This window comes from Prionailurus bengalensis, chromosome D1, assembly GCF_016509475.1.
Source record: "Prionailurus bengalensis isolate Pbe53 chromosome D1, Fcat_Pben_1.1_paternal_pri, whole genome shotgun sequence".
NCBI classification, from domain to species: Eukaryota; Metazoa; Chordata; class Mammalia; order Carnivora; family Felidae; genus Prionailurus; species Prionailurus bengalensis.
In genome coordinates, this window is record NC_057346.1 from 34,321,998 (window position 1) to 34,348,631 (window position 26,634).

At 31.9% G+C, this 26,634-nt stretch overlaps 1 protein-coding gene across 1 annotated transcript in view; it reads right to left on the reverse strand.

Moving 5' to 3' along the window:
• The window catches only part of CNTN5 (contactin 5), a 1,382,461-nt gene that overhangs the window by 783,607 nt on the left and 572,220 nt on the right, over positions 1–26,634 (reverse strand). Inside the window, exon 3 of the mRNA XM_043579878.1 lies at positions 14,040–14,168. Within this exon, the coding sequence (XP_043435813.1) occupies positions 14,040–14,094 (55 nt within the window). The 5' untranslated portion in view covers positions 14,095–14,168. The remainder of the gene's footprint in view (positions 1–14,039; positions 14,169–26,634) is intronic.

The window sequence follows — 26,634 nt, forward strand, 5'->3', positions numbered from 1 at the left end:
GTCCTCTTTCTTTCCCCTAATCTCCATCTTTCCCCTAATCTCCATCTTTAAATATTTTAGAAGGTACAATTGATGGACTGCCCAAACTTGTTTTGAATATATATGTCTATAGTAATTATCATGTGATCTTTTCATGGGCTATTTTGTTCTATTTTATTTATCACATTGAGAGTAGATTTTTCTGTGTTCTGTGTTATCTGCCACTCACATTTTATTAAGTGAAAATCAAAATATCTGTAAGAAAATACTATATTGACATAAGGTACAGCAAAATGGTTAGTAGAAACATACATATCATAACTTCTGCACATTAATCCATTACAAAGATCTATTCTTTTTCTGGATTCCATGCTTTCTCCAAAATTAAGATTAATCATTTGCAGATACACAAGTTGTATACTCTCAATTTATTTTCCTAAATGTGAAGAGTCCATTTAGAGCATGCAGTTATGGAATATGAGTGCTTGACAGAAAGGGAGGGGAACTGAGCAAGAATCTTTGTAATGTTAAAAATATAAGCAGGCAGAGCTAGAACTGTCTGTGCAATATGCCAGTGCATTTCTCTCTATTTTAATCCTCTTTTCTTTTCTTATTCAAACACAGTCAATACCTCACCATCCACTTAATCCTTGTCTTTTCTTTGAAGTTTTGGCATGAATTACTTAATAAATGTGTTAGAAGAGAGTCCAAAAAAATTTCTCTGTTGAAACTAAGATTAATGTAAGGTATATTATATACAATAGAGACTCCTGGGAATTTTTTCTCCATCGATGTAGCTCAAGATTTGTTAATCAGTCCAAATAGCTATCATTTCTGTGAATGAAGACTGTGTGGCCTTGTGTTTCTGTCTCGTTTATTCACCCCATCTAGTACAGTACAGTTCCTGACTCAGAGGGGCATTCAATACATTTTCATTAAAAGAAAAACACCAACAAAAGGCTACCAGGAGATTTATATGTCAATAAGGAGAGGTCATCCAAGCATATGTAATAAGTTAATGATAGACACTGAAAAGTTTTATTTTTCTCCAATTACTACCTTTAAATATCTCCTGCCAGATTTCCCTTTTCCTGTCCTAGATGACATTCTCAGTAGGCCTCCAGCTTTCTGTACACTTCAAGTTATTAGAACAAGGTTTTGGTTTTTTTTTTTGGTAACTGTGATTGCTTTTTAGGATAGTAATACCTATCCAGCCCTGCCAAGACCAAAACTTCTATCAGTCATTCTTCTTTTCCTTAGATTGGGTTTATACTATGCTAGGAAACCTGTGGTAGGAGAAAAGGGGCATTTCTTTTCTCCTCTTCCTATTCTTGATGAATCTTGTAGGTGCTGCTGGAAAGATAAAGGCCAAAAGTCTTAATAGACCTAGTTGACTGGCAATGTTGTAATTTGGCAAGACTATCTGCATAGCAGACTAGCTCAAATGTTGATTCTCTAGTGGGTAACACATGATGGTTATTTGGAGGCTCCTTATAATGCATCATGCTACCCAGTTTCTACCCTCCGATTGATAGATCATGTTATATTCCTCTCCCAGTTCTAGCCCTTAGGAGTCTACCCTCCTTTTTCCCCCCTTGGGCTTATTTCCTTCTGTTAAGTAGCTTTGGCTAGAATCCATCAAGATGGCTCAAGCCTGGCTACTTCTTCAGGATTAACTTCTGTTCCCATATGAACCTTTGCTTTACAAATGCTGGGATTTAGTGTATTCTCTATGATCTTGTAATCTCTTTTGGCCATCAAGGATACCTCTTATCTACCTCATGACTTCAGTTTCCCCTGAGGGTTGGGAAATAAAAGCTCAGTTTGCTTCCATGAGCTTTATATAGTTTGATGACTGACTGACTGACTTATGTATGTATATATGTATGTATTATTTATTTATTTATTTATTTATTTATTTATTTATTTATTATTTATTTATTTACAATTCTCTTGACTTTCTTTGAATTTCTAATTGTTCAATTATTTACGCTGGACCATATTCAACATTTTTAAAATTTAATTTAATTTAAATTCCAGTAGAGTTAACATACATTGACATTTTTTAGTAAATAACACATGGACATGTGTAGTATCATTGCTTCAGATATGAGGATATTTAGTATTTATTGTTCTCAACTTTAAGGCTTTAGTAAAAGTTCTTAGACAATTGGAAAACTGTTAGAATATGGAAGAAAATTTAAAATAATATAGTCTAAGCCACTGTGTTACAGAGGAGATGATAACTTATCCACAGTCCCAAAATCTGTTGCAAAGTTGAATTTAGTATATAGCCCTCCAATTTCTATGCTAGTTTCCCCCAAATATGCTAGTTTTCTTTCTGAAAGGAATCATTTCTGGAAGCTTATTAAGATAGTTATACTTAAAATTATATTAGTATAGTTATACTTAAAACAATGCTCTGATCAGATAGAATAAATTCGCAGAAAGGAATTATCTGAATTCATGAAAAGGCCATTTTATATGATTATAGAACTGATCATCTATTTTATTACTTTAAACAATAAATTTCTTTTGATGGAATCCAAAGCATATTAGGTTCTTGCCAATTTATGGTCAATAATGAAAAAAAGTTTCCATTGTATTAATTTTTCTCCCTAATCCATTGGATTACATTTGATGATAACAACCGTTTGTTTCTTAAATTCAATATTCCATCATATTTTGTCATCTTTAATTTCAAACTAATCTATTTTTTTGTCTCTATTTCTACTGATGGCTCTACTCTTCTCTCACATGCTTGTTTTACTCTCTCCTCTCTTATCCTTTTTATCAAATAAGTGTCAACTCTACTATATGTATCTATATATTGTTTTTAACCTCTCACCCATTCTTTGCATTTGCAGCTCTTCCACCTATAACTATTCACTTATTTATAACTTATTTATAACTTTCTCTTATTTAGTAATCCTCTATTATTAAACATCTTTTGTTACTAAAATATGATAAAAATAAAATAGAAAATGCATAACTATTTCTTAAAGTCTAACTTACAGAATCATAGATCTAAGAATTGGAAAAACATTTATATCATCTGATTGATCAAGCTCTTTGATGCTAATATTATCTTCACATAATGGTCATTTAGTTCATGCTTGAATTCTATAGAGAACAGACAGACTTTCTTGAGATAGAGTTAATACTCCCACTGAGCAACTCTGACTTCTTAGAATGATCTTTTTCTAAAATTAATTCTACCTCTCACTTTTCTGTATTTTGACTGATTTGTCCCTTTGGATATTTTAGAATAAGTCTAAGCTGCTTATATATGAAAAACTTTCAACTATTTAAAGATAACAGTTTTATGTAGTATTAAGCTTAGGAATTCTGACTTTTGAGCCAAGATTCCTGCCTATTTGCCATGTGATAATACTTTTTTGCTATGGGAAATAATATGCTTTTGTATCTCACTAAGAGATCAGGACACTGAAAATGATATTTCTATATGATAGTTAAGAAAAAAAGGTTATTTTTTCAAAGTCTTTATATCTTGTTTTATTCCATGAACAATTATATTTGCTTGTTATTAGACAATACACAAAGGCCACATCTTAATGTTACAAATAAAGACAGTCTGCAATTGAAAGTCACTACTGTTAATCTGGAGTTAAGAGAGGCAGGTCAAATCACTCTATTACATATGAGCAGAATGTATGCCCAGAGTTCAACTACAAAAACTCTTTTTGCCTGACCCCCTAAGACATTTGTATATTGGAGTTCCCTGAATACTTTACTCATTGGCTTATAAAAAGCAACAATTAATTGATTCGGGAAGACCTTGCAAGAAGAAGGTCTCCCCTGAATCTTCTATCAATACTTCCTTAAACATCAGCTCTAATATTTAATTTAGTTCTCATTCCTTAAGTTCCTTTGATCATTTCCATAATAATATGGTTTCAAGTTTTGCTTTCCCTCCATTAAATGCATTGTTGTTTATCTATGTTTCCATTGTATGATTGAGCCCGGAACTGAACATAATAATCACAACCATTGTTTGCATGATAGATACAAAGTAACCTCTTGTTTGTTCTTGACATTGTTAATACAGCTGAAGATAATATTAGGGTTTTGTTTTTGTTTTTGGTAAGCACATACCAGTGCTGACTCACAATCAAATCAATAATTAGCTATTGATACCTGTTGCCATCTTCTCTCTTGCAGACTTTTGACATAGCAACCTGATTACATTCTTGCCTAAACTCTATAATCTATTCTTCATAAAGCATCTAGCATGATCTTTTAACAGGTTATCAAGTTACATCTCTACTTAAAACATGATCTGGTCATTGCCTATCTATTAATTTCTCTCCTTATGACTCTTCTTGTCATACATTCTCTTTATCCATACAGATTCTTCCATCTTTTTCTATATTGGTACTTCCTCAATCACAGCAAGTGTTTCCTCCTGAGGGTTTTGACATTTGCCTTCCTCTGCCACTGACACTTTAAGGAATTTACATGGCTTGCCTTTGTACACTCATTAGATCTTTCCTTAGAGACCTATTCAGCGTGATATTTTTGCCATCTTATGCAAACAAACATCTTGGAACCCCATCACCATATACATCACTTACTATCTCTTAATTTATTTGTGGGAATTATCTGTGCAGACCTTGTACTATTTTTTCTTACTAAATTGTCTCTTTTTTTCCTAGACTGTGAGTTCCTCAAAGATGCAGAATCTGTCTGTTTTGTTCACTGCTGTATTCTTAGTTACTAGCAAAATATATAATAAGCACTAAATTAATATTTGTTAAATTAGCAGATAGCAAATGATTTGAGCTAAAAGATACTTGAAATTTATTAGGCCACTAGGATCAGGAATGAGAATATTTTTGTCTAAATTCCTTTTAGCTCTGTAATCTTCATCCCTATTACAAAACATCTTTGACAAATTACTTATGCCATACCCACTTGGAACTTTTTAGCCACAGCTATGATATCTTTATGGAAATAGACTTATAAATGAAACAAATATTCCATCTTGGGTTCTGCTGAATTCCTTAAACAAACCATCAACCAAACAAACAAAAATCAACCCATTCCTTCAGGATTATGGAGCCAGGGGCCAGGTTGAAATAGTTCTTGTTTAGTTTAGGCATTAAACAAAAATAGCTCTAGGCTAGCACAGGCATTATCAGCTAGTGCATCTCTCTGAATTATTACAGAAGAGCAAGTATACAGGCATATATGGTGTTCTCTTGGAGACCTTTAGAAAGTCTTGAAACAAAATCTGCCAGACATACATGCTGAGTGAAAATATGTGGCATGATACTTCAGAGACCTGATCGAGGACATTAGTGATTCAAAGATCTTACTTTTTTAGCTTTCTTTTCTCTCTCTCTCTCTCTCTCTCTCTCTCTCTCTCTCATCTCTTTCTTTTTCATTTTTGATTGCTACTTTCACAATCTCCTGAATTAACCTAAGTTCTTTAACCCAGAACTTCAAGGATGCCAAAAAAAAAAAAAAAAATTCCTCAGTTTAGTTCACGGTATTAAAAGATGTTTCAATGATCTGATTAGAAAATCCAAAATTAGTCTTTATGGATGTTTTCTGACCAGAAATTGTTATAATCAAAAACACAGATTATGCTTCTCTTCATAGAAGAAAATAATCAAACAAGTAAGTAATAATTTCTTTTCATTTATTTAAAAGTAAATACCTATTGGGGCACCTGGATGGTGCAGTTATTAAGTGTCTGACTTTGGCTCAGATCATAATCTCATGGTTCATGAGTTTGAGCTCCACATGAGGCTGTGTACTGACAGCTCAGAGCCCCTGGAGCCTGCTTCAGATTCTGTGTCTCCCTCTCTCTGTCCCTCCCCTGCTAATGCTCTGTCTCTCAAAAATGAATAAATGTTAATATATATATACCTATCTTTATAGAAATTATTGTCTTAAATCTTGTATAAGAAACATCAAACAAAGCACACATTGCCTCTGTTTTTATAGAGCAGATAGTCCTGTATTTTTTATGTAAGCAACTAAAAATTATAACTGCAAAATATTCAAGTACTAAGAAAGGAAAGATCATCAATTAAAACTGTATTTATCCCTGATCTGGGCCATTTAGATGGTTCCACCACAGTCTAAATCCACAGGGAGGGTAAGGTCATCCTGTAAGCATTGTAACACCATTATAAACACATCATAAGATAACTAAGTTCCCTGTCAAATTTCTGTCTTAAAGCTACAATGAGAATAAGAATGGAAAGCATTTTTTTAAATGCTAGAAAAAAACATTGTGGTTGACACCTGAATCAAATAAAAATCACCAAATATAGAAATCGACAGTTTCAAGAAATATGTAGTTGGCTTGACTGATTTTTAGCAAAGTAACATTTTCCAGAAGAGCTAAAATAAACTTAACCCTCTTTATTCTTACAAAATAGGATTTATTTTACACATGATATATTTTAAATATTTGGGTCCTGATAAGCCTATAAATTTTACTTAAATTCAAGTAAAACAGGACTTTTTTCCTGTATTTCTCTGCATGTCAGCTGTGGCCAGCTTGTTTGGGTTCTCCAGAATGTAACTGTCTCTACATTTTATAGGCAGAATAGACCTGTATTGAATTAATGGGATGTAGAAAAAGTAGCTGTTTTCTTGCTGACAAACTATTCAAATTACTACATAGGAGCAGGTCCTCAGAAGTTCATGATAAGCAATAAAATAATCTTCACCATAAACAGATATATTTTGTTGTTTTATTACTATAATAGAAATTTATCATTGCATAACAAATGATATTGTGAACATTTGTTAACAAGTTCTTGTGGACACTTGATAAAGTATGGATTTTATGAGAATTATTTTATAATAACAAAAAAACCTAATGTGCATGATTAATTTTTTATCAGCAAAGATTTATCATTATTGGAAATGATAATCTCAGTGAGTCAGTCCAGTTGAAAAAGCATGAGATAACTTTCATGGCACTTTCTTGATTATAAAACACTTTGATATGTTTTGCTTATTCCTTAACCAACAGTCAGTGGAAAATATTTTAAATATTTTTTTTAGTATAAGAGAAACAAAATTTAGATGACCTAATAAATCAGTTAATTTTGTCTTTGCTTTCCAAAACACTGAGAAAACATATTTACTCTCATTTCTCTGGGATGTTGAATCTGGCTCTCTTCAGGTGATGGTTTCCTTTTTATATCACTCTAGAATTTGTTGACAAGTATAGTTACCTTTAAAATTTTCTTTGCCTTTAAGATAAAAATAAATAAAACTAAATTCATGTACACTTCTCCGTCTGCCCCCACCTCCACTGACAAGAAGAAATTAAATTGTCTTCTGATTAATTACATGTCTAATATCACCAGTGCAGAGCTGATAAGAGTCAACTTGTTTTTTTGCACTGAGGTAGCCTCTATTATCATCATGACTTCCTGGGGGACCAATACAATGTGCACATATATAATTTCAAAATGATCACAGAGGAGCCATAATCCATTTCTCTTTCTCAACTGCAGCAGGCCAGTCAGACTTAATACTATCAGGGCTTGTTTTGTGTAGCACTTCTCTTTTCATTTTCTTTTATAGTTCTTAGGAAGCACTGGCTGTCAGTGACAAAGTTCTGTGCTATTTACCCCACTGCTGCCAAGAAGAAGGAGAGTATTTGTATAAGCTTATCAATGACAGACATTCTCTGTTCAGTAGTATATCATCTTCTTGGCAGAAGGAACAAACTGTCACCTGTCCAATAACATGAATTTAACCCAACGAAGCAGAATGAGGTGAAGATGGAGAAGAAAATGTATTTTGGGGGTTGTTTTTAAAGCAGTACAGCTTACATCAGAAGCATCTGAAAGTAATTCAGGAGAAAGTAACTAGATGTACTTAGGTAGGAAGAAATTCAGGGTAACTCTGAGAATTGAATTTCCTTTGCTGACAGCATATAGCCTGCTTGGGATTCTCTCTCTGTCTCTGTCTCTCTCTCTCTCTGCCTATCTCCCTCTTTCTCTCTCAAAATAAATAAAGAAACTCTAAAAAAAAAAAAAAAGCTCAGCTTGAAGTTAGGTCACAGTGCTCTCAATGTCACTGTATCTGAAGTAAAGATACAAAGAAATCTTGCATCTTCTTTATTGTTAACTAAAACAAAATTATTATTTGCATATAAAATACTTATAGATATAAATAAATATGTAGTAGAGTTCAAAAGTGCACATGGGTATTTCTTATTACTGTATGCACACTTTATTTAAGCCACTTTGTTGAGGTATGATTGATATACAATAGGCTGTACATATTTAATATATACAACTTGATGAGTTTGGAATAAGTATACATCTGTGAAACTATCACCACAATCTATTCCACAAACATATCCATCATCTCCAATTGTTTTTTTCCTGCCCTTTTTATTTTATTATTATTTATTTTATTTTATTTTATTTTATTTTATTTTATTTTATTTTATTTTATTTTATGTTGTGTAAGAACACTTAAGATTTACCCTCTTGACAAATTTTTAAGTATGCCTCTTATATAAAGAATCTATAAATAATCTAAAGTAGTCAAACTCATAAAGGCAGAGAGTAGAATGGTAGGTGCCAAGGAGCTCCGACAGAGGAAGGAACAAGAAGGTATTATTCAAAGGGTACAATGTTTCACTTACGCAAAATGTGTAAGTCCTAGAGATCTACTGTGTAGCATACTGCTTATAGTTAATAATACTGCCTTGCATATTTTTACAGTGTGCTTTTGCAAACTACTGTCTTAAGAGATGGAATCTACTTTTCTGCCCCTTAAATCTTGTCTTGGCCTGTGTGATTTGCCATGGTGAATGAGACATGAGACATTAGACATTAGCCAAATGACACAGAGGCTTGAAAAGTATTTACAAATTGGGGCATATCCCTTTTATTGCTTCACCTAGCTGAGTAACTGTTTAATAACTTGGGCTAGATTACTAGAAAATCAGAGACATGATCAATCCATTCCCATTGCCTTTGCTAACAGGAGCCAATTACCATCAGTGTAAGGCTAAATACTCTATCCAATTCTACCCTTTCAAACTTCACGGGAATTGCAAAGATCAGCTCAACCTGCCAAAACCAGAAGAACCACCAGCCTCACACTCAGAATTGTGAGAAATAATATGTTTTTTTTGCTTGCTTGTTTGTTTGTTTATTACTAAACTTGAGGGTGGTTTACTATGCAGTAACAACTAACCAGTGCAATAGACAATTAACATGTGTATTATGTTCTGTGAATTGAATTTCTTAAAACAGTAGTTTCTCCATGCTTAAACACACACATCTGCAAATGTACAGACACATACACTTTTGAATTTCTATATTTTCAAAGTTATCTTCCATTCTTTCTCTTTCTTTTCTTCAGCTCAACTTCTCAGAAAACAAAATTTGCAGTATTTGTCTAATTGTCCTACTCTCCTAACCATTTCTTAACTCACTATTGTAAGATTGATGTTTCCACTACTTTTTACATAAAGTATATACTTATTCAGATTCTTTCAGTTTTTATATAATGTTTTTCTATTGCAGGATCCTATCCAGAGTCACACATTACATTTAGTTTTTGTGTCTCCTTAGTTTCCTCTTCCTTTGACAGTTTCTCCAATATTCCTAGTTTTTGATGACCTTCAAATTTTTGAGGAGTATGGCCAGACATTTCATAAAATGTCTTTCATTTGGGATTTGTCTCATATTTTTCTTATGATTAGACTGGGAATATAGGTTTTAGTGAGGAAAATCACGGAGGTTAGGTGCCATTCTCATCACATCATATCAAGGGTAAATGCTATCTCTGCTGATGCTGACCTTGATCATCGCTGGGTTGAAGAAAGTTTATCACTTTCCTTCACTATCAAGTTACTTTATTTTATCCCCACTTTTCAAATCTGTACTCTTTGGAAACAAGTTACTGTGGACAGCCCATATTTCAAGGAAGGAGGAGTTATATTCCACTTCCTTGAGTAAAAAAGTATTTTATAAACTATTTGATGTTCAACCTACATGGTGAATTTGTCTATTCTTTTGATTAATTACTTATTACATCAATATGGACTTATGGGTAATTATTTTATTCTTTGGGTTATAATTCATGCTTCTTTTTATTCTTGCTCAAATTTTTTTTTGTCCAATTTGGGCCATTGGGAACTCTTTCAGTTGGTTCCCATTGTCCTTTTGACCTACCTTCCTCATTGTGTTTTTGTTTGCTGCTTTGTTTGTTTTAGCACTTCCTTACTTTCTGGTACTACAAGATACTCTAGGCTGGTCAAGTACATTTCCTGCCACAGTCCTAGAGTTAATCCTTCTGCAAATAATACTGATCTTTTCAATTGGAGAAAAGTATTAGAAATGAAGATCTTGATACTTTGTGTGTTGGTTTCTATTATGGTACTTTGCTTTTAGGCCTTCTCAGATGACAACACAAGGCATATGTGTATATACCTAACTATGTATACAGACATATTCATAAATACTTTTTATATATAACCATCTGTATCTACATGAAGTTAAACATGGTTCCAACTGACGTCTTCAATCTAATCCATTACCATGTAAATCATTCCATCCTTCTCTTGCTTATCTGCAACCTCTCACTCCAACAGTGAGGAACCTGGATTCCACCATCCACCTTCCATTGACTTAATTGTTCATTTCCATGTATAGTGTTTTTTGAACTGCTAATAATGATATTGTTAACTACAGTATATTACCAAAATACAGGTTTTTTGTTTTGTTTTGCTTTGTTTTTGCTTTAGTCTTAAAGATTCATTTCCATAGTTACTTAGATCAGTACCTCTGTCCCCCACTCCCCTAAGTGAAGTTACTTCATACATTTGTGGCATAGTTAGTTTGTCACTTTCTGCCTTTAAATCCTGGGATCCTCTAACCACTTAAATTATTGTTTTCAATTTTGTATACATTAATGTTCTGCCATATAGTTCTATTGGTTTTGATAAATATACAATGATATTTGTCCACCATTACAATATCATATAGAGCAGTTTCATCACCCTAAAAAGTACCTTTATGCTTCATTCACTCATTTAGTCATTTCTCTGTCCCAACTTCTGCCAATCAGTAAGCTGTACAATCTCTATAGTTTTCCCTTACTAAAAAGGTCTTATAAATGATACCATGCAAAATCTAGCCTGTTCAGACTGGCTTCTTTCAGTTAGCAATATACATATAAGATTCATCCATGTGTTTGCAAGGCTTGATCATTTATTTTTATCACTGAATAGTATTACATTATATGAAATGTACAGTTTGTTTATCCATTCACTTATTTAAGGGCATCTTAGTTGTTTCACATTTTTTATTATTATTAATAAGACTCCTGTAAACTCTTTTTGTGCAGGTATTTTGTACAAGCATACATTTTAAAATCAGTTAGGGACATGCCTAGGAATCCAATTGTTTGATTATATGGTAAGACTATTTAGCTTTGTAAACACAGCTACATTGTCTTCCAAGGTAGTTGGACCATTTTGTTTTTCTACCAGCAATGAATAAATTTACTGTTTCCTGTATCCTCACCAACAATTGATATTGCTTTTACTTCTTGTGTCTCCCTGGATCTTAACCATTTTGATATGTGTGGTGGTATCTCACTGTTGTTTTAATTATCAATCCTTTTTAAATATGACTGTAGACCCTATACAAGTCATAAATCTTCCATTGCTTTCAATAGTCAGTTTTTAAATATAGGGTGGTATAAGAGTGCTATATTTCTCAATGAAACACACCCAAGATTATCCATTAAAAATTAATAAATAAAGCAAAGAGAGAATACAGTCTTGGACTTCTCTTGTTTCTTCCATCAGTTTGCTGGTTCAAATACAGCAATAATATAAAATGTGTTTATCACCCATAGCTGATAATATAAGGTAATTATACCTTCCTTTTCTATAATAATAATCAAGTTACTATGCCAATAGGTCATTTAATGTGGTATTCAAAAACAAATAAAAGCAATATCCAGAGAAAAACTAAAGAATAAAATACCAAATAATAAAATAGTGAATAAAATATTGAATATATTACACATTAACAAAAGCAAAATAATAATTTGTTAGAATAATTTGTTAAAATAATGTAAAGGTGAGAGAAAGTTTTTGAATGTAATTATCCTTGATAACTGATCCTTAAAGTATCTAATCAATTTTTAAGCAGATATATGCAGTATAGAAGAATTTAGTCTGTTTTAAAAAGTAATACACATAGATGTTTTACATTAAATGCAGATAATTAAAAATTGAATCTCATGTAAAAATGATAATGTCCTTTGTTTTCAACTTTTTTTGGCATTGTCTGTAATATCTGGATAGTAACTTACCTCCAGACTCATCCTTGTTACTCGTATTTTTCAATGTTTTATTCTACTCTATGGGAAAAGCAACACCTTGATTACCCTATGATCTGGAAATCTAGCAATTGTGGACTCCATATCAGACTGAGTATTTTCATGTTTCCACAACCAGAGTAGAATACCTCATTTGAAGTTATGGTTTGTTTGGATTATGTTGTGCCAGTAGAAGAAAAAAAAAACTTTTGAGTGATATTACAAACTACCATTCTCCTTCCACCAATCATCATTGTCAAATTAAGAAATAAAAACACTAGACTCCAGTTAAATTTAATTTTGGATAAAATAAAATACTTCATGGAACATAGTAGAACTAAAACATTTATTGTTTATTTAAAGTTCAAACTTAACTGTGCTTCCTTTCTTTCATCTTGCAAGCCTATCTCTATTCCCTTCAGTTAGTTAGTTCCAGAAGAGATGACATTGAGACAATAAAAGAGAAATAAACTGGATCAGCAGGGAAGATGCTAATACTGCACAGAAAGTACCTAAAATAGAATAAAATATTCGAATGCTCTTTACTTCTTTTTAAAGTAATGATAATATTGATGAGCCTGGGTTTTCATTTAACTCTTAATGCTCCTTTTCATGTTTTCACAGATGTCTCTACCACCATTTTATACAGGGTTAATCCCACCTTTTCTGTCTCTTCTTAAATCATTTTTTCTGTAAGCAGTGGTGTTCAACACATAATAATAATAAACTATTGTTTTGTTGTTTTTGCCGTTAATTATTCCAAAAAAGAAGAGGCTTTTATATATCTTCCCAAAGCATTCAGATACATTTAAACATAAAATAGACATTTATAACTGAAATAATAAACTTATCTTTGTATATAAAAACATTCTTTTGAATTTCAAACTTTATTAGCATAAATTGAGGACTACCTCTTTGGTTTTAAAAGAGGACTCATCCATTATACATAGTTAATATACTGTTGATATATCAGTTATACTGATAACACTTAATAGCACAATATAGCCACCAAGTTCAATTGAATCAAGCTATAAATGTTATGTGTATAAACATTTAAATCCTCACTACAATTTAATTTCTAAACACTTAAAACAAAAACTGTGACATAATTAATTTTTAGCAGTATGATACTATTAATCCAAAGAATATAAACTACTTTTGTAGAATAAAAGATATCACTTTAGGTCTAAGATATAGAACAATAAGATTGATCAAAACAAAGTGAGAAACACTGAGGCAACCAAAAAAATTCAGCGCGCTATAGATAGCTTTAAATGACTGTGTGTGTGTGTGTGTGTGTGTGTGTGTGTAATAAATCCAGGATGATTCTGTCTTTATGTCATGAAATTTAGCATTATAAGGAGACATTTTTACAATTACTTGTTATAAATTATATATATATATATATATATATATATATATATATATATAAATCTTCTAAAGGCTAATAATGTTTTAGATTGCAAATGAAAGTCAGTGAGGTGGGATGGATACTAATTTTATTAACATTTATATAGTATTTTTCTAACTACCTTATTATATTGAATTGTGCATGACTTCTTGCAATGCTAACAAAGGTTTAAGAATTGTTTTCTCTTTCTTTTGTTGAAAAGTATGAATTCTGATATAAATTTAAATGAATACCTGAGGATATTTTGTAATGAAGACTTTAATATATTTTTATTATTTGATACATACAGCAGGATTCTTACCTGAAAGATACCCGGCTACTGACAGAAACAGAATTAGTTTCCAAGGGGAAGCCATCCTTGGTTACTAGGATATCCTGTGTCCCACCTACTGTGTTTAGCAGCTGTGATGTTTCTTCATTAAAGAATGCCCTGTTGAAATAAATAACAATTTTAAAAAACTAACAAAAAAAAAGGTAGACAAATACAAACCAACCCAAAAATCTGAAAGTAAAATGACAAACACCTTTTATTGCAAAGGTCAGGTTAATATATATTTGTATTGACAATAATAAAATCTCCATTAAAATTAATAATGCACAATACAAAAAATTCAGAGAAGTGATAAACTTTCCTTAACACATTTATTTATATTGAATACTCCTCTACAGATAATAAAAACATCAGGTTCTAATGGGGATGATTTTTCCTCACAGGGAATGTATAATAGCTTTATTTAGTACATTAGACAAATTATTGGAATAGAAAAATTGGGTAGAAAAAACAGTTATATTAATATATATTCCTCTAGTCTAGAACATAACTAATGATCACTTAGCCAAGTGATTTCACACATTCTGCCTGTAGCTCATCTAAATCTCCACAGGAAAATTTTTTACTTAATTATTAATGTCAACTGCCTTTGTTTATAACTCCTGTGATTATCTGCACTGTGTTATAGCTCCCTCCTTTGAAGAGATATTTCTCTCAGCGTCTTTTACTAGTCAGAATCTAAAGGAAATTTTTTTGTGAATATTTAACATTTTTTGTCTAATGGAATTTTGATAAGATGACGAGTGTAGCACATTAATATCCTTTGGTTCTATTATTTGTACTGAAAGATATGATAAAGATTAAAAAAAAAACCCATAAAATTCTACCATGAAACTTCCTGCAAGAACTTGACAATTGTACATTAGAAATTCCTATAATAGACAAGTAACTTTTGAATTTTCAGGTGTCAGTTAATGGTGTCCTTCTTAGCCCAAAGTGATTAAATTAAAATAATTGTAATGTAATAATAATTTTTAAATAGCAATTTCTTCTGGTAAACTGGTTCCTTCCTAGAGACTTAACGGTTCAAGTTATCTCTATCTTTTAGAAAACATCTTAAAAATTAGACAAGTATTTCCCCTCTTTAGTTAGGTAATAATTTGATATAGTCATGTCCAAACAGGGAAATCTGTTAGTGAATCCTTTACCTGATTAATGTTAGTCCCATTTCACTTGTATGTTCAAATCTAATTTTTGATACTCTATTTGAATTACATGGTTAGATATCATGAGTGGAGAATAAAGTTAATAATACCTAATAATAGTTGATTATAGTCATCTACTTAAAAAAATACTTTTCATTTTTTTCATCAGAAACAAAGACAATTTGAAGCACCACAAATGACCTTATCACAATTTTTTACATTTTAAAACACTTTTATTATTTTTATACTGTTTTGGTTTTTTGCCAGAAAGGAAAAGGAGAAAATTAGCACTTGACACACAAACATTAGAGAGACTTAAAGTTGCTAGAACTACAATTATGATTTATGAGAACTGCACATTTGAATCAGTTAATTTTAAATCTGTGTTGAAATGGGCCTTTCTCAGATTATTTCTGAGATATTAATGTAGTTTTATTTCACTTGTTTTAATGAGCTTCTGCTCAGTCCCTGTCTCTCAAACTGGTATTTCCCCTGTATATTTACAGTGTGCTATTACGTTAAACATTCTTCATCAACAAATGCAAATGCTTTCGGAGCACTTAAATGCTGTAAGCTGTGAATGTCAAAGACACACAAGGACACACACCTACACATATGCACACATATACATGGATGTTAATCACAGGCTATGAGCCAAATAAGCAAGATACTGTAAGTATATTATTAATATAGAGCTATCAAAAAAGGGATTTATTCATATAATTGGCAGAAGTTGTAAATACAACAGATGGTTCTTCAGTAAAATTTCAAGAACACATTGATCTTAAAAATGAATGAATGGGATAATGCAGGGAGACTAACAATGAGGACATGAATAAATAAATCAGTATCAGAGAGTGATCCATACTATGATGTAATTAACACATCAAGGGACAATGAGGGGATAGAAGGGGCTACTTTAGTAGGGGTTCACAGAAGCAATTTCTGATAAGACGACATTTAGGAATTGAGGATGAGTACTCATGTTTTCAACATGCCATTATAGAATAATATGTATATATCCCATATATATGCGTATATATCCCATATATACATATATATATATATTCCAGGTACATTTTTTCAATTCCGTATATTTTTCAATGCGTATATATCCCATATATACATATATATATTCCAGGTACATTTTTTCAATTCTCAAAAATAGTACACTGGATTTTATTACTAAAAGAAACCATTTCATGTTAAGATTTCTTCAAATAAAAATTGTGTGTGTGTGTGTGTGTGTTCATTTTCAAGCATCAATGCTTGTTTAATGAGGCTAAAACACAAAAAAATCATAGATCTTTAAAAATAATTCTTTTAAGACATCTAAAGACATTTGTTTTGCTTTCCTTCTTTTTTTTTATTCTCTCTCTCTCTCTCTCTCTCTTTATTTTTTTTCAAATAAAAAGTAAGAGAAATCATCTTTAGGTTCTGAAATATATAAACTTTTTTTTATGGTAAACAAAGAAAAAATCCCAACAGTCCTTAATAACATAGATACTAAGAAAATGTTTTTTTTTCCTTTTCTTTATTGTTTTTATTTTAATTCCACTACAGTTAACATACAGTGACATTAGTTTAGGTGTGCAATGTAGTGTACCTTACTCGGTGCTCATCATGGTAAATGTACTCTTTAATCCTTATCACCTATTTCACCTATCCACCCTCACTTCCTCTCTAGTACCCATCAGTTTGTTCTCTATAGTTAATAGTCTATTTATTGGCTTTTCACTCTTTCTTCCTTTGTTCATTTGTTTCTTAAATTCCACATATGAGTGAAATCATATGGTATCTGCTTTTTCTGGACTGACTTGTTTCACTTAGCACTATACTCTCTAGCTCAATCCATATTGTAGAAAATGGCAAGATTTCATCTTTTGTATGGCTGAATGATGCCACATTGTATATAAATATCACTTCTGTCTCTATTCATATATTTATAGATACTTGGGCTGCTTCCATAATTTGGCTATTGTAGTAATACCGTGATAAACATGGTGTTGCATACATCCTTACCAATTAGTATTTCGTATTCTATGGGTAAATACTCAGTATTGTGATTACTGCATCATATGATAGTTCTATTTTTAACTTTTTAAGGAACCTCCATACTGTCTTCCACAGTGGCTGCACCAGTTTGCATTCCCACCAACAGTGCAAGAGGGTTCCTTTTTCCCATGTCCTTGCCAAGACTTGCTGTTTCTTGCGTGGTTGATTTTAGCTATTCTGACAGGTGTAAGGTGACATCTCATTGTAGTTTGATTTGTATTTCTTTGATGATGAGTGTCGTTGAGCATCTTTTCATGTGTCTGTTGGCCATCTGTGTCTTCTTTGGAGAAAATCCACTCATGTTTTCAGCCCATTTTTAATTGGATTATTTGCTTTGTGTGTGTTGAGTTCTATAAGTTCTTTATATATTTTGGATACTAACCATTTATCAGATATGTCATTTGCAAATATCTTCTCCATTCTGTTGTCTTTTAGTTTTGTAAACTTTTTTATATGCCTTTCTTGAAAACACAATTATTTTCATGACTTGAATAAAATGCTTGTATCAGATTAATAAAATAATATAAAACTACATTATTTTATGGATTACAGTATATTAAGTCCCTATTACAAGCCAGATTAAGTTATAATCAGTTAATAAATTTTACTAAAGAACATCAGGATGTATTTTTAGAAATGCTCTAATGGAGACTGGCAGCTGTAGAATAGAGTGTTGTTCATCAAAATATTGGAAAACTAATAAATTCTAATTGGGAAACTACTAATTGGATACATTTTTTAAAAAACCTCACATTTTAAGATAACTTATTTCAATGTTTAGAATATTATCACATTAATTAAAAATGCATTAAAAACCTCACTTTTTAAAAGAACTTATTTCAATGTTTAAAATACTATCACTGTTAGTGATAGTAACAATTAGTACTAGTCACTATTATCACCTGTGATAGTTAAAGAAAAATATGTGAAATGAAATCATATTAGTTTGCAAATTTTTACTTGAATATTGCATATATTTGCAATTGAAGTAAAATTAGATCTTTGTATTAAGTTATAAATCATAAATACTAAATGCATTGCACAGTTGATCATGTAGATAATTACTTAAAGGCATCACATCTTAAGTTGAATTTTAAGTAGAAATGCTAACGTATGTTGCATGGTGGTGCCTGACTGGCTCAGTCGTTAAGCATCCGACTTCTGCTCAGGTCATGCTCTCCCAGTTTGTGAGTTCAAGCCCCGTGTCGGGCTCTGTGCTAGCAGCTCAGAGCCTGGAGCCTGCTTCAGATTCTGTGTCTCCCTTTCTTTCTGCCCTTCCCCCACTCACACTCTGTCTCTCTCTCTCAAAAGTAAAATAAAAACATTTAAAAAATGTAAAAAAAAAGAAATACTAACATTTGTTGTATAAAATTGATTAAAGGATAATTGCTGGCATTGGAATAGAAGTTAGTTTTTTTAATGCATATATTAAACTGCCTTATGACTGATATTCATATGTGAGTGTATATAAAGAAAGATTTCTATTATTGCCTGTTGATCTCTCTTTCCAGTTCTCTAGAAATTATTTCCTACTGTTTGACCCCTTACAATCTATTTTAAAACATAATTGCATTTTAAAATATAAATCAGGCTATATCATTTCCCTGTTTCACTAGTTTATTCTTAAAATCTAAATTCCTTATATAGTCTGCAAAATGATATATAGTCTAGTCCCTGCCTAACTTTCTGACTTCATCTTCCAGCACTCTAGACTCTATTCACACCACACTGATTTTCTTGCTGCTTCTCAGGTATGCCTAGCACTCATTGTTTCCTTTGCCAGGACCCCTCCATCGTCAGTTCTTCCCAAACAGATAACCTTAAACCCTGAAGACCCTGCTCTTCAGGCTTTTCTTAATTCTTCTCCTTAAATAAGAAGTCCCTTCCCAACCTTCTTCCTGTTAGCCCTGCCACTGGTTTTCCATGCATTGTCCCTGCCTTATTTTTATTCTTTGCATTTATCAGTGCCTGAGGTTATGCTATTTGTTTATTTTATTTTTAATTATCTTTTTCTCCTAGTGGGATGTGATATCCATAAAAGCAGTAGTTTTGTCTTGTGTATCTTTGTAGACTCCTCATATAGAACAGAACAGGTTTGGATTTAGTAGCTATACCCTTGCTATTTTTGAACAGTAATTATTGAATAAACTGAAATCTCTGGTAAATACATTATTTGGCACAAAGTAACATAAGAAGAAATTAATCATGGCAACCACTACCACTTATAAAATTCTATGTGCTAGACATTATCCTATGCGCTCTACCTACACAACCTCTAAAAATTAACTTGACACCTTTTATTGATGAAGAAAACTTGCCCAACATCACACAGCTGGTAAAAGTCATAACTGGGGTAAGAATAATGTTGACTTTTAAGCTACATCATCTCTTACAAAACTTCATAGCAATCTCTACAAAAATTTCAAGAAGCCCTCTTATGTGACATAATTGGAACTGGTACTAAGTTCATTTAAAACAATAATTTAAAAAAATCATACAGGCATACCTGAAACATTATAATTTAACTAATATGATTTGACTTTATATTTCTGGCCAATCTTATTATATAGAAAGGAGATGTTTTCTTCTGATTATGAATATTCTGATGGACAAAATCTTTTCTTTATCTCAACATAGTGAGTTTTTATACATAAGTCCTGCCTGTAATACATCATATATAATTTTTAATTTTTTGAAGTGGTGTAAGGATGTGTGAAGTGTCTTGATGACAGCCTCTTTGAAGATTTTTATTATTTTTATACAGTTGCCTCATACACACCCACTTTTATAACATTTCCTAAGTCAGTTATTTTATTGTTTGTTCAAGACTATTAGGTTTTGTGGTTTTAAAAAATCTTTTGTTTTGTTGTCATAGAACCAAATGCTCCCACTGCTGGTGCACTCATATGTCATTAATCTGCATAATGTTTATTTTAATTACCTAGTTACATCAATAAGTACAACCTCCATAAACAGTGTAAATACAACTGAATATTGTTAAGCATGCAACTTACACAGCAGCAGTGAGTAAACTAGGAATGAGCCTACTTAACCGTCAGCATCTAACTTATTCTGAATTATTTTTATTTATAGACACAATAAAGGGTGTTACTTGGCAAAGTAGTACAGTAGAGTAAAAGTTTTTCTACTCTAATTAGCATGTGACAGGGCTACAATATGAGGGACCTGGATGTACATTTCGGTAAAACAATAAAATAATCAAGTATACATTTTTCTGTGTACCTTATTCTCCATATCAACCATGACTCTGCCAAAAATTGAGCTAGTGGCACTTTTGCTTGGAATATATATATTTTTAAGCTGAACAAGGACAGGACAGAACTCATTGAAAAAAAGAAAAAACATTAAGAATATTTTATGGGGAATTATAATTTTAGATATCCTTGAAGTGGCACCTGGACAAAACAACAGATAATAAGATGCAACAGAAGATCTAGCAGAAAAAAGTGAATAAAAAATAAAAGTATATGTGTTGGTCTTGTTAGGTTTGCTATAATTTATCTTTTGAGGACCAAGCAGCAATGCCAGGAAGAGAGACTTCTTGCTCTCAAACACAACCAGAGTGAGTTATGATATTGAGAGTCACAAGAAAATAAATTACACTTTTGTTTCCTGGACAAAGGATTATGGGTTGTAGATCAAAGATGGAGTTCATAGTGTTTACATAAATTTTGAGGTATGATTTTCTATAGTGTGTAGTTAAACATGGTTCTGGTCTAGTTTTCTCATCCTTTTAAATCCAAAAACTTATTTTGACTTCAATAGAACCTGCCTCATGAAAAGGGATACAGTAACAATTTAAGAAGCAGCAGCACTAGTCATCTGAGACCTCAAGCCCACTTTATAATTTTATTTAAAACAGAAGAGTAGAGGAAAATACAGCTCAAGACTATGTAATAATACAGGGTGCACTTAATGGAGATGGGAATCAGAAAAGAGAAAAAGACAACTCTAAGAAACTCGTGCCAGAAATATTCCATGATTCTTATCACCTGGTGACTGGTATAAGGAAATTGTGAAGACAGAACCCTAACTTATTGCACCTGACACTAGCCTCCATGTGAATTCTGACAGGACTTTTGCTGGGATCTTGAGTACCATCCTATGGCCAGGTAACAGAAGATTTCCCTTTCTGATAATTTGGAAACTAGACACCATGACAAAGCTTCCTTCTTAAAATAATACAAAGTATAAAATACTTTTAAGTGCCTTAATGAATTAATTCAGGAGGAAAAACTTACTGAAGAGCAAAATGAGATAAAAGCAGCAAGCAGAGAAATGAAGCTAAGTTTCACTGTTGAGTCATTTATCAAATCTCAGTGAACTTTATGTTGGTGTTCATGGCTTCTCTGAGAGTATGAGATCAAAAAATTAAAGCCTAGAGCCCACAAATGTGGATGTTTAAATAGGAAATTCCATATATCTAGGAGCACAAAGGGTTTCCAAATCATAGGATGAACTAAAAACACCCCTCCAGAAAGACACTCCACCAACAGAATAGTAAAAGAAAAATTTTATTCTTAAACCATGAGGCTATAACAAAAAGGAAAATCTCATAGTCAATATTCATAATATGTACAGGAAAACAAATCACTATGAGTGATAGTCAATAGAAATAATAAAAGTCAGAATCAGACCTGAAAAGACTTTAGATATTTGACTTTTCAGGCATGAATTGTACATATATATATTTTGTTTTAAACTAAAGAATTGTGTTATGAAAAAGAAGAAAAAAAATTAAAAATGTTTAGAATGCAGCCCAGAAAAGCAAATGGATGGAAAATGTGAAAGGAAGGTAAACAAAATGGAGGACATACTAAGAATATCTTATATATACATAATCATATTTTCAGAAAGAGAAAGAGACTGGGATTAAGAAATATATGAAGAGAGAGATAGTTGTTAAAATTTACCAAAACTTCTGAAATTGACCAATATTAACTCTCAGAAAGACAGTAAAAAAGCAAGAAGAATAAACAACTGATAAAGTCATAATGAAAATGCTGACCATCAAAGACAACATCCAGAGAGAAAAAAAGGCATTAATTGTTCAGGTAGGAAAATCAGACTCTCAGTGACTTAATAATAGCAATAATGGGATTCAAAAATATTGGAATAATGAGCTGGTAAAAATAAGTCAATATATAATTATAAACCTTGTGAAAATTTATTTCAGGGACACTTATTCAAAAACTAAGAGGTCAATTTTATCTTAATAAAGCTGGGAAAAAACAGAGTTTGTCAAAAATAAATCTTTACTAAGAAAAATACTATAAAATAGTAATTATAAAATAGAAGAAAAGAATAATTGCAGACAGATTTCTGAAATAAAAAAAAGGAACATAACAAAAGCTGAATCATGATGTTTAATATATGCCAGGAATTGTTGCTTTGGAGATATATTTAACACATATAACTCTTTGAGAAAAAACTAATATTCTTATTTTAAAGATGAGAAATATGAGGTATAGAGAGGTTAGGTAAATTTTCTAAGACTGAACAGCTGTTGAGTAAACTTGAGATTTATATCTAGACAGTATGGGTACAGAGACTATGACTTTTTTTAATGTTTATTTATTTTTGAGAGAGAGAGAGAGACAGAGTGTGAGAGGGGGAAGACAAAGAGAGAGAGAAGGAGACAAAGAATTCTAAGGAGGCTCCAGGCTCAGACCTGTCAGCACAGAGCCAGTCTCTGAGCTTCAATTCACTAACTGTGAGATCATGACCTGAGCCAAAGTCCGATGCTTAACTGACCCAGCACCCCATTCAATGAACATGAATTTAAACAACACACTATACTGTCTGGAAAAAAAATAATAAACAGAAAAATACAGTATGAGGGCAAATTTATGAAAAGATTGTTTTAATGGATGTTAGTAATGGTTTTTTGAATATCACACCTAAACTACAAATAGCAAAATAAAAAACAAATAAATGAGACTACATCAAACTAAAAAGCTCTGCACAGCAAAAGAAACCATCAACAAAGTGAAAAGACAACCTACAACATGGGGAAAAAGATTTGCAAACCATATATCTGATAAGTGGTTAATATCCAAATACATAAAGAACTCACACAACTCAATAGCCAAAAAGAAAAAAAAAAGTGGGCAAAAGATCTGAGTAGACATTTTTCCAAAGAAGATATATGAGAGACAAACAGCTACATGAAAAGATGCTCAGCATTCACTTGTCATTTGGGAAATGAAAATTAAAACTACAATAAGATATCATCTTACACCTTTTAGAATGACCATCCTGAAAAAGACAAGAAAGATCAAATTCTGGCATGGATGTGAAGAAAAGGGAACCTTTATTCACTGTTGGTGGGACTGTAAATTAATAAAGCTACTATGAAAAATAGTAAGCACCTTTCAAAAAGTGAAAATACAACTATCTCATGAGGCAGAAATTTCACTTCTGGGAATATATACAACAGAAACAAAAACACTAACTCAAAAAGGAAAGATATCTGCATCCTCATGTTCATAGCAGCATTATTTACAATAGCCAAGACGTAGAAACAATCTTAGTGTCCATCAATAGATGAATAGAAGAAGGAAATGTGATATATATACACAATGAAGTACCATTTGACCATAAAAATGAGGAAATCTTACAACATTGATGGAAGGCATTAATGCTAAGTGAAATAAGTCGGAGAAAGACAAATACTGTATAGCCTCATATATGGAATCTAAGAAAAAAAAGAACAAATAGCAAAAAAACTCATAGAAAAAGAGATCAGACTTATGGTTACCACAGGTGGAGGATGGGGGAAGGAGAAATTAGAGGAAGGTGGTCAACGGTACAAACTTCTAGTTATATGATAAATAACTACTAGGGGTGTTTGTACATCATGGTTACTAAAGTTAACACTGATGTATGGTATATAGAAAAGTTAAGAGAGTTAATTTGAGAATTATCTTCAAAAGGAAAATTATTTTCTTTTTCTTTTATTTTTAGCTTAACATATTGTGGTAATTATTTCACAATATATGCAATTCAAACCATTATGCTGTATCTTAAACTTATACAGTGGAATATATCAATTATTTCTCAGTAAAACTGGAAGAAAAAGTTTGAAATAAAAAAACATTGTTAATAAAACTATAATAATCGTATCTTGAATGGTAAAAATTAAAGCTAATATACAGTTAAAATATATTAAACTAGTAGCAAATATATAAGGAAATAAGTGACTGAAATTAAATAGTTTAACAGTTCATATATATTCAGAAAGATATTAAATTTAAATTTTTATAAAATATCTATGTTTTCCTAGGTTAACTGATGAATAAATAGAAATTTGTTGGAAAACAAATCTATTCATCATAAATATTTACCACTGCCCACTTTTTGGTGATGAAAAGAAATTATATATTTAAAACTTCTTTACACAGAATATAACACATACAGAACTTCCGGCATGTCCTATAAAACAGAAATCTAATTTTTAGTCTAACTTTAGAGACTCATCAGATTTTGATTCGAACTATGCATGTTGTCACATCTACTGCTCCACCTCAAAGAGTTTGGAGCCCAGATACATGAAATATCAAACCTAATCTACAAACCTACTCCATATTGTATATCTTCTAAGAAATGCTCACTCTCTCATCCATCAGAATAAAATTCCTTATTTGAAAATACCTAGTTGTGAAACAAATAAAACAAATTATTAAATTTCCTGATTAAAGGCAAATGCAAAATCTTAATTCAAGAATGGATTTGGAGTATCCAAGCTGCAAGATGCCAGCATGGCTGCAAGCCAATGCCCAGATGGGAGAAATAGGAAATCCAGTCTGTGAATTGCATATATTTAGATTTTAAAGGATACATGGGCCTGAGAAAGGAGCTTGATTTTTTTTATATACATCATAGTAATACAAATAAATTATTCCTACAATATAAATCAATTTCTAAGGTTCTCGGATATTTTTCAGTAATGTTTAATTTTGCCATATAACGTACACAGAGTGACACCTGGGTGGCTCAGTTGGTTAAGCATCTGACTCGTGATTTCGGCTCAGGTCATGGTCTCATGTTTCTGAAATCCAGCCCCACCTTGGCTGTGTGCTGACAGCAGGGAGCCTAATTGGGATTCTCTCTCTCTCTCTCTCTCCCCCCAACCTGGCTCATGCTTGCTTTCAATCTCTCTCTCTCTCTCTCTCTCTCTCTCTCTCTCTCTCTCTCTCAAAATAAATAAATAAACTTAAAAAATTAAATAGAAACATGCAACTCTCCATTTTTTACAGATTGGACAAACATATAAAAAGTGATGGGCTTGCCTAACACCTCACATACCTCACTGTCAGCATCAGGATTAGCTTTCCTTCCAGCTGATCCCTGGTGTAGAGAGCTAAACAATATCTGCAAACTGCCTTTACCATTTTCTACTGATGAGAAAATATTCTACACTGAGACATGGAGAATTAAGAAGACATTTTCACATGTTTTAGGAAAGATTCTTCTGAAAGAGAGGAATGACTTGTGACATTAAGCCTGGTTTCTTGCAATAAGAGGGTCTCAGTGAAGGGCAATATGTGTAAATAATGAAAAAGGACACGTGGGTTATTGCATTCTGGAAAACAAACCAATGAGGGCATGTGCCCAGGGTTCCACATGAGCAAGTAAATTAACTAAATTCTGTGTAAAAGAGTTTTATATGTATAATTTCAGGTATATATTTCTTATATACTGAACAGTAAGAGGTAGTAAAAATTCAGGAGGAGAATATATTTGTTTTCTGATGAATTAAAGTTAGTGTCAGAGGGACTTCCAACAGCTCAACAGGTAGAACAATACAAGAAAACACGTAGGAAACCCAAAGGATTTTGAGTCCCAGAGATTTCTTTTGTATCATATGTGATATTAATAAGATTTTAGACTCATGATCTCTAACAAGAAAGATGGAATTCATATTAATCCTGATATTTAATTTTCTTTTAATTAATTCAAATATGGAAACAAGAATCCGTTAAGTTTTTTTTTTTAATTTTAATTCTAGTATAGCTAACATACAGTGTTATATTAGTTTCAGGTGTACAATGAAGTGATTCAACAATTCCATACATCACCCAGTGCTCATCATAAGTGCACTCCTTCATCCCCATCACCTATTTAACCCATCCCCCAACCACCTTCCCTCTGGTAACCATTAAGTTTCTTCTCTATAGTGAAGAGTCTGTTTCATGGTTTATCTCTCTCTCTCTCTTTAACTTTGTTCGTTTGTTTTGTTTCTTTTTTCCCCACAAAGTTTATTTATTTATTTTGACAGAGAGAGAGAGAGAGAGAGAGAGAGAGAGAGAGAATGTGCACAGGGGAGAGGCAGAAAGCCCTGG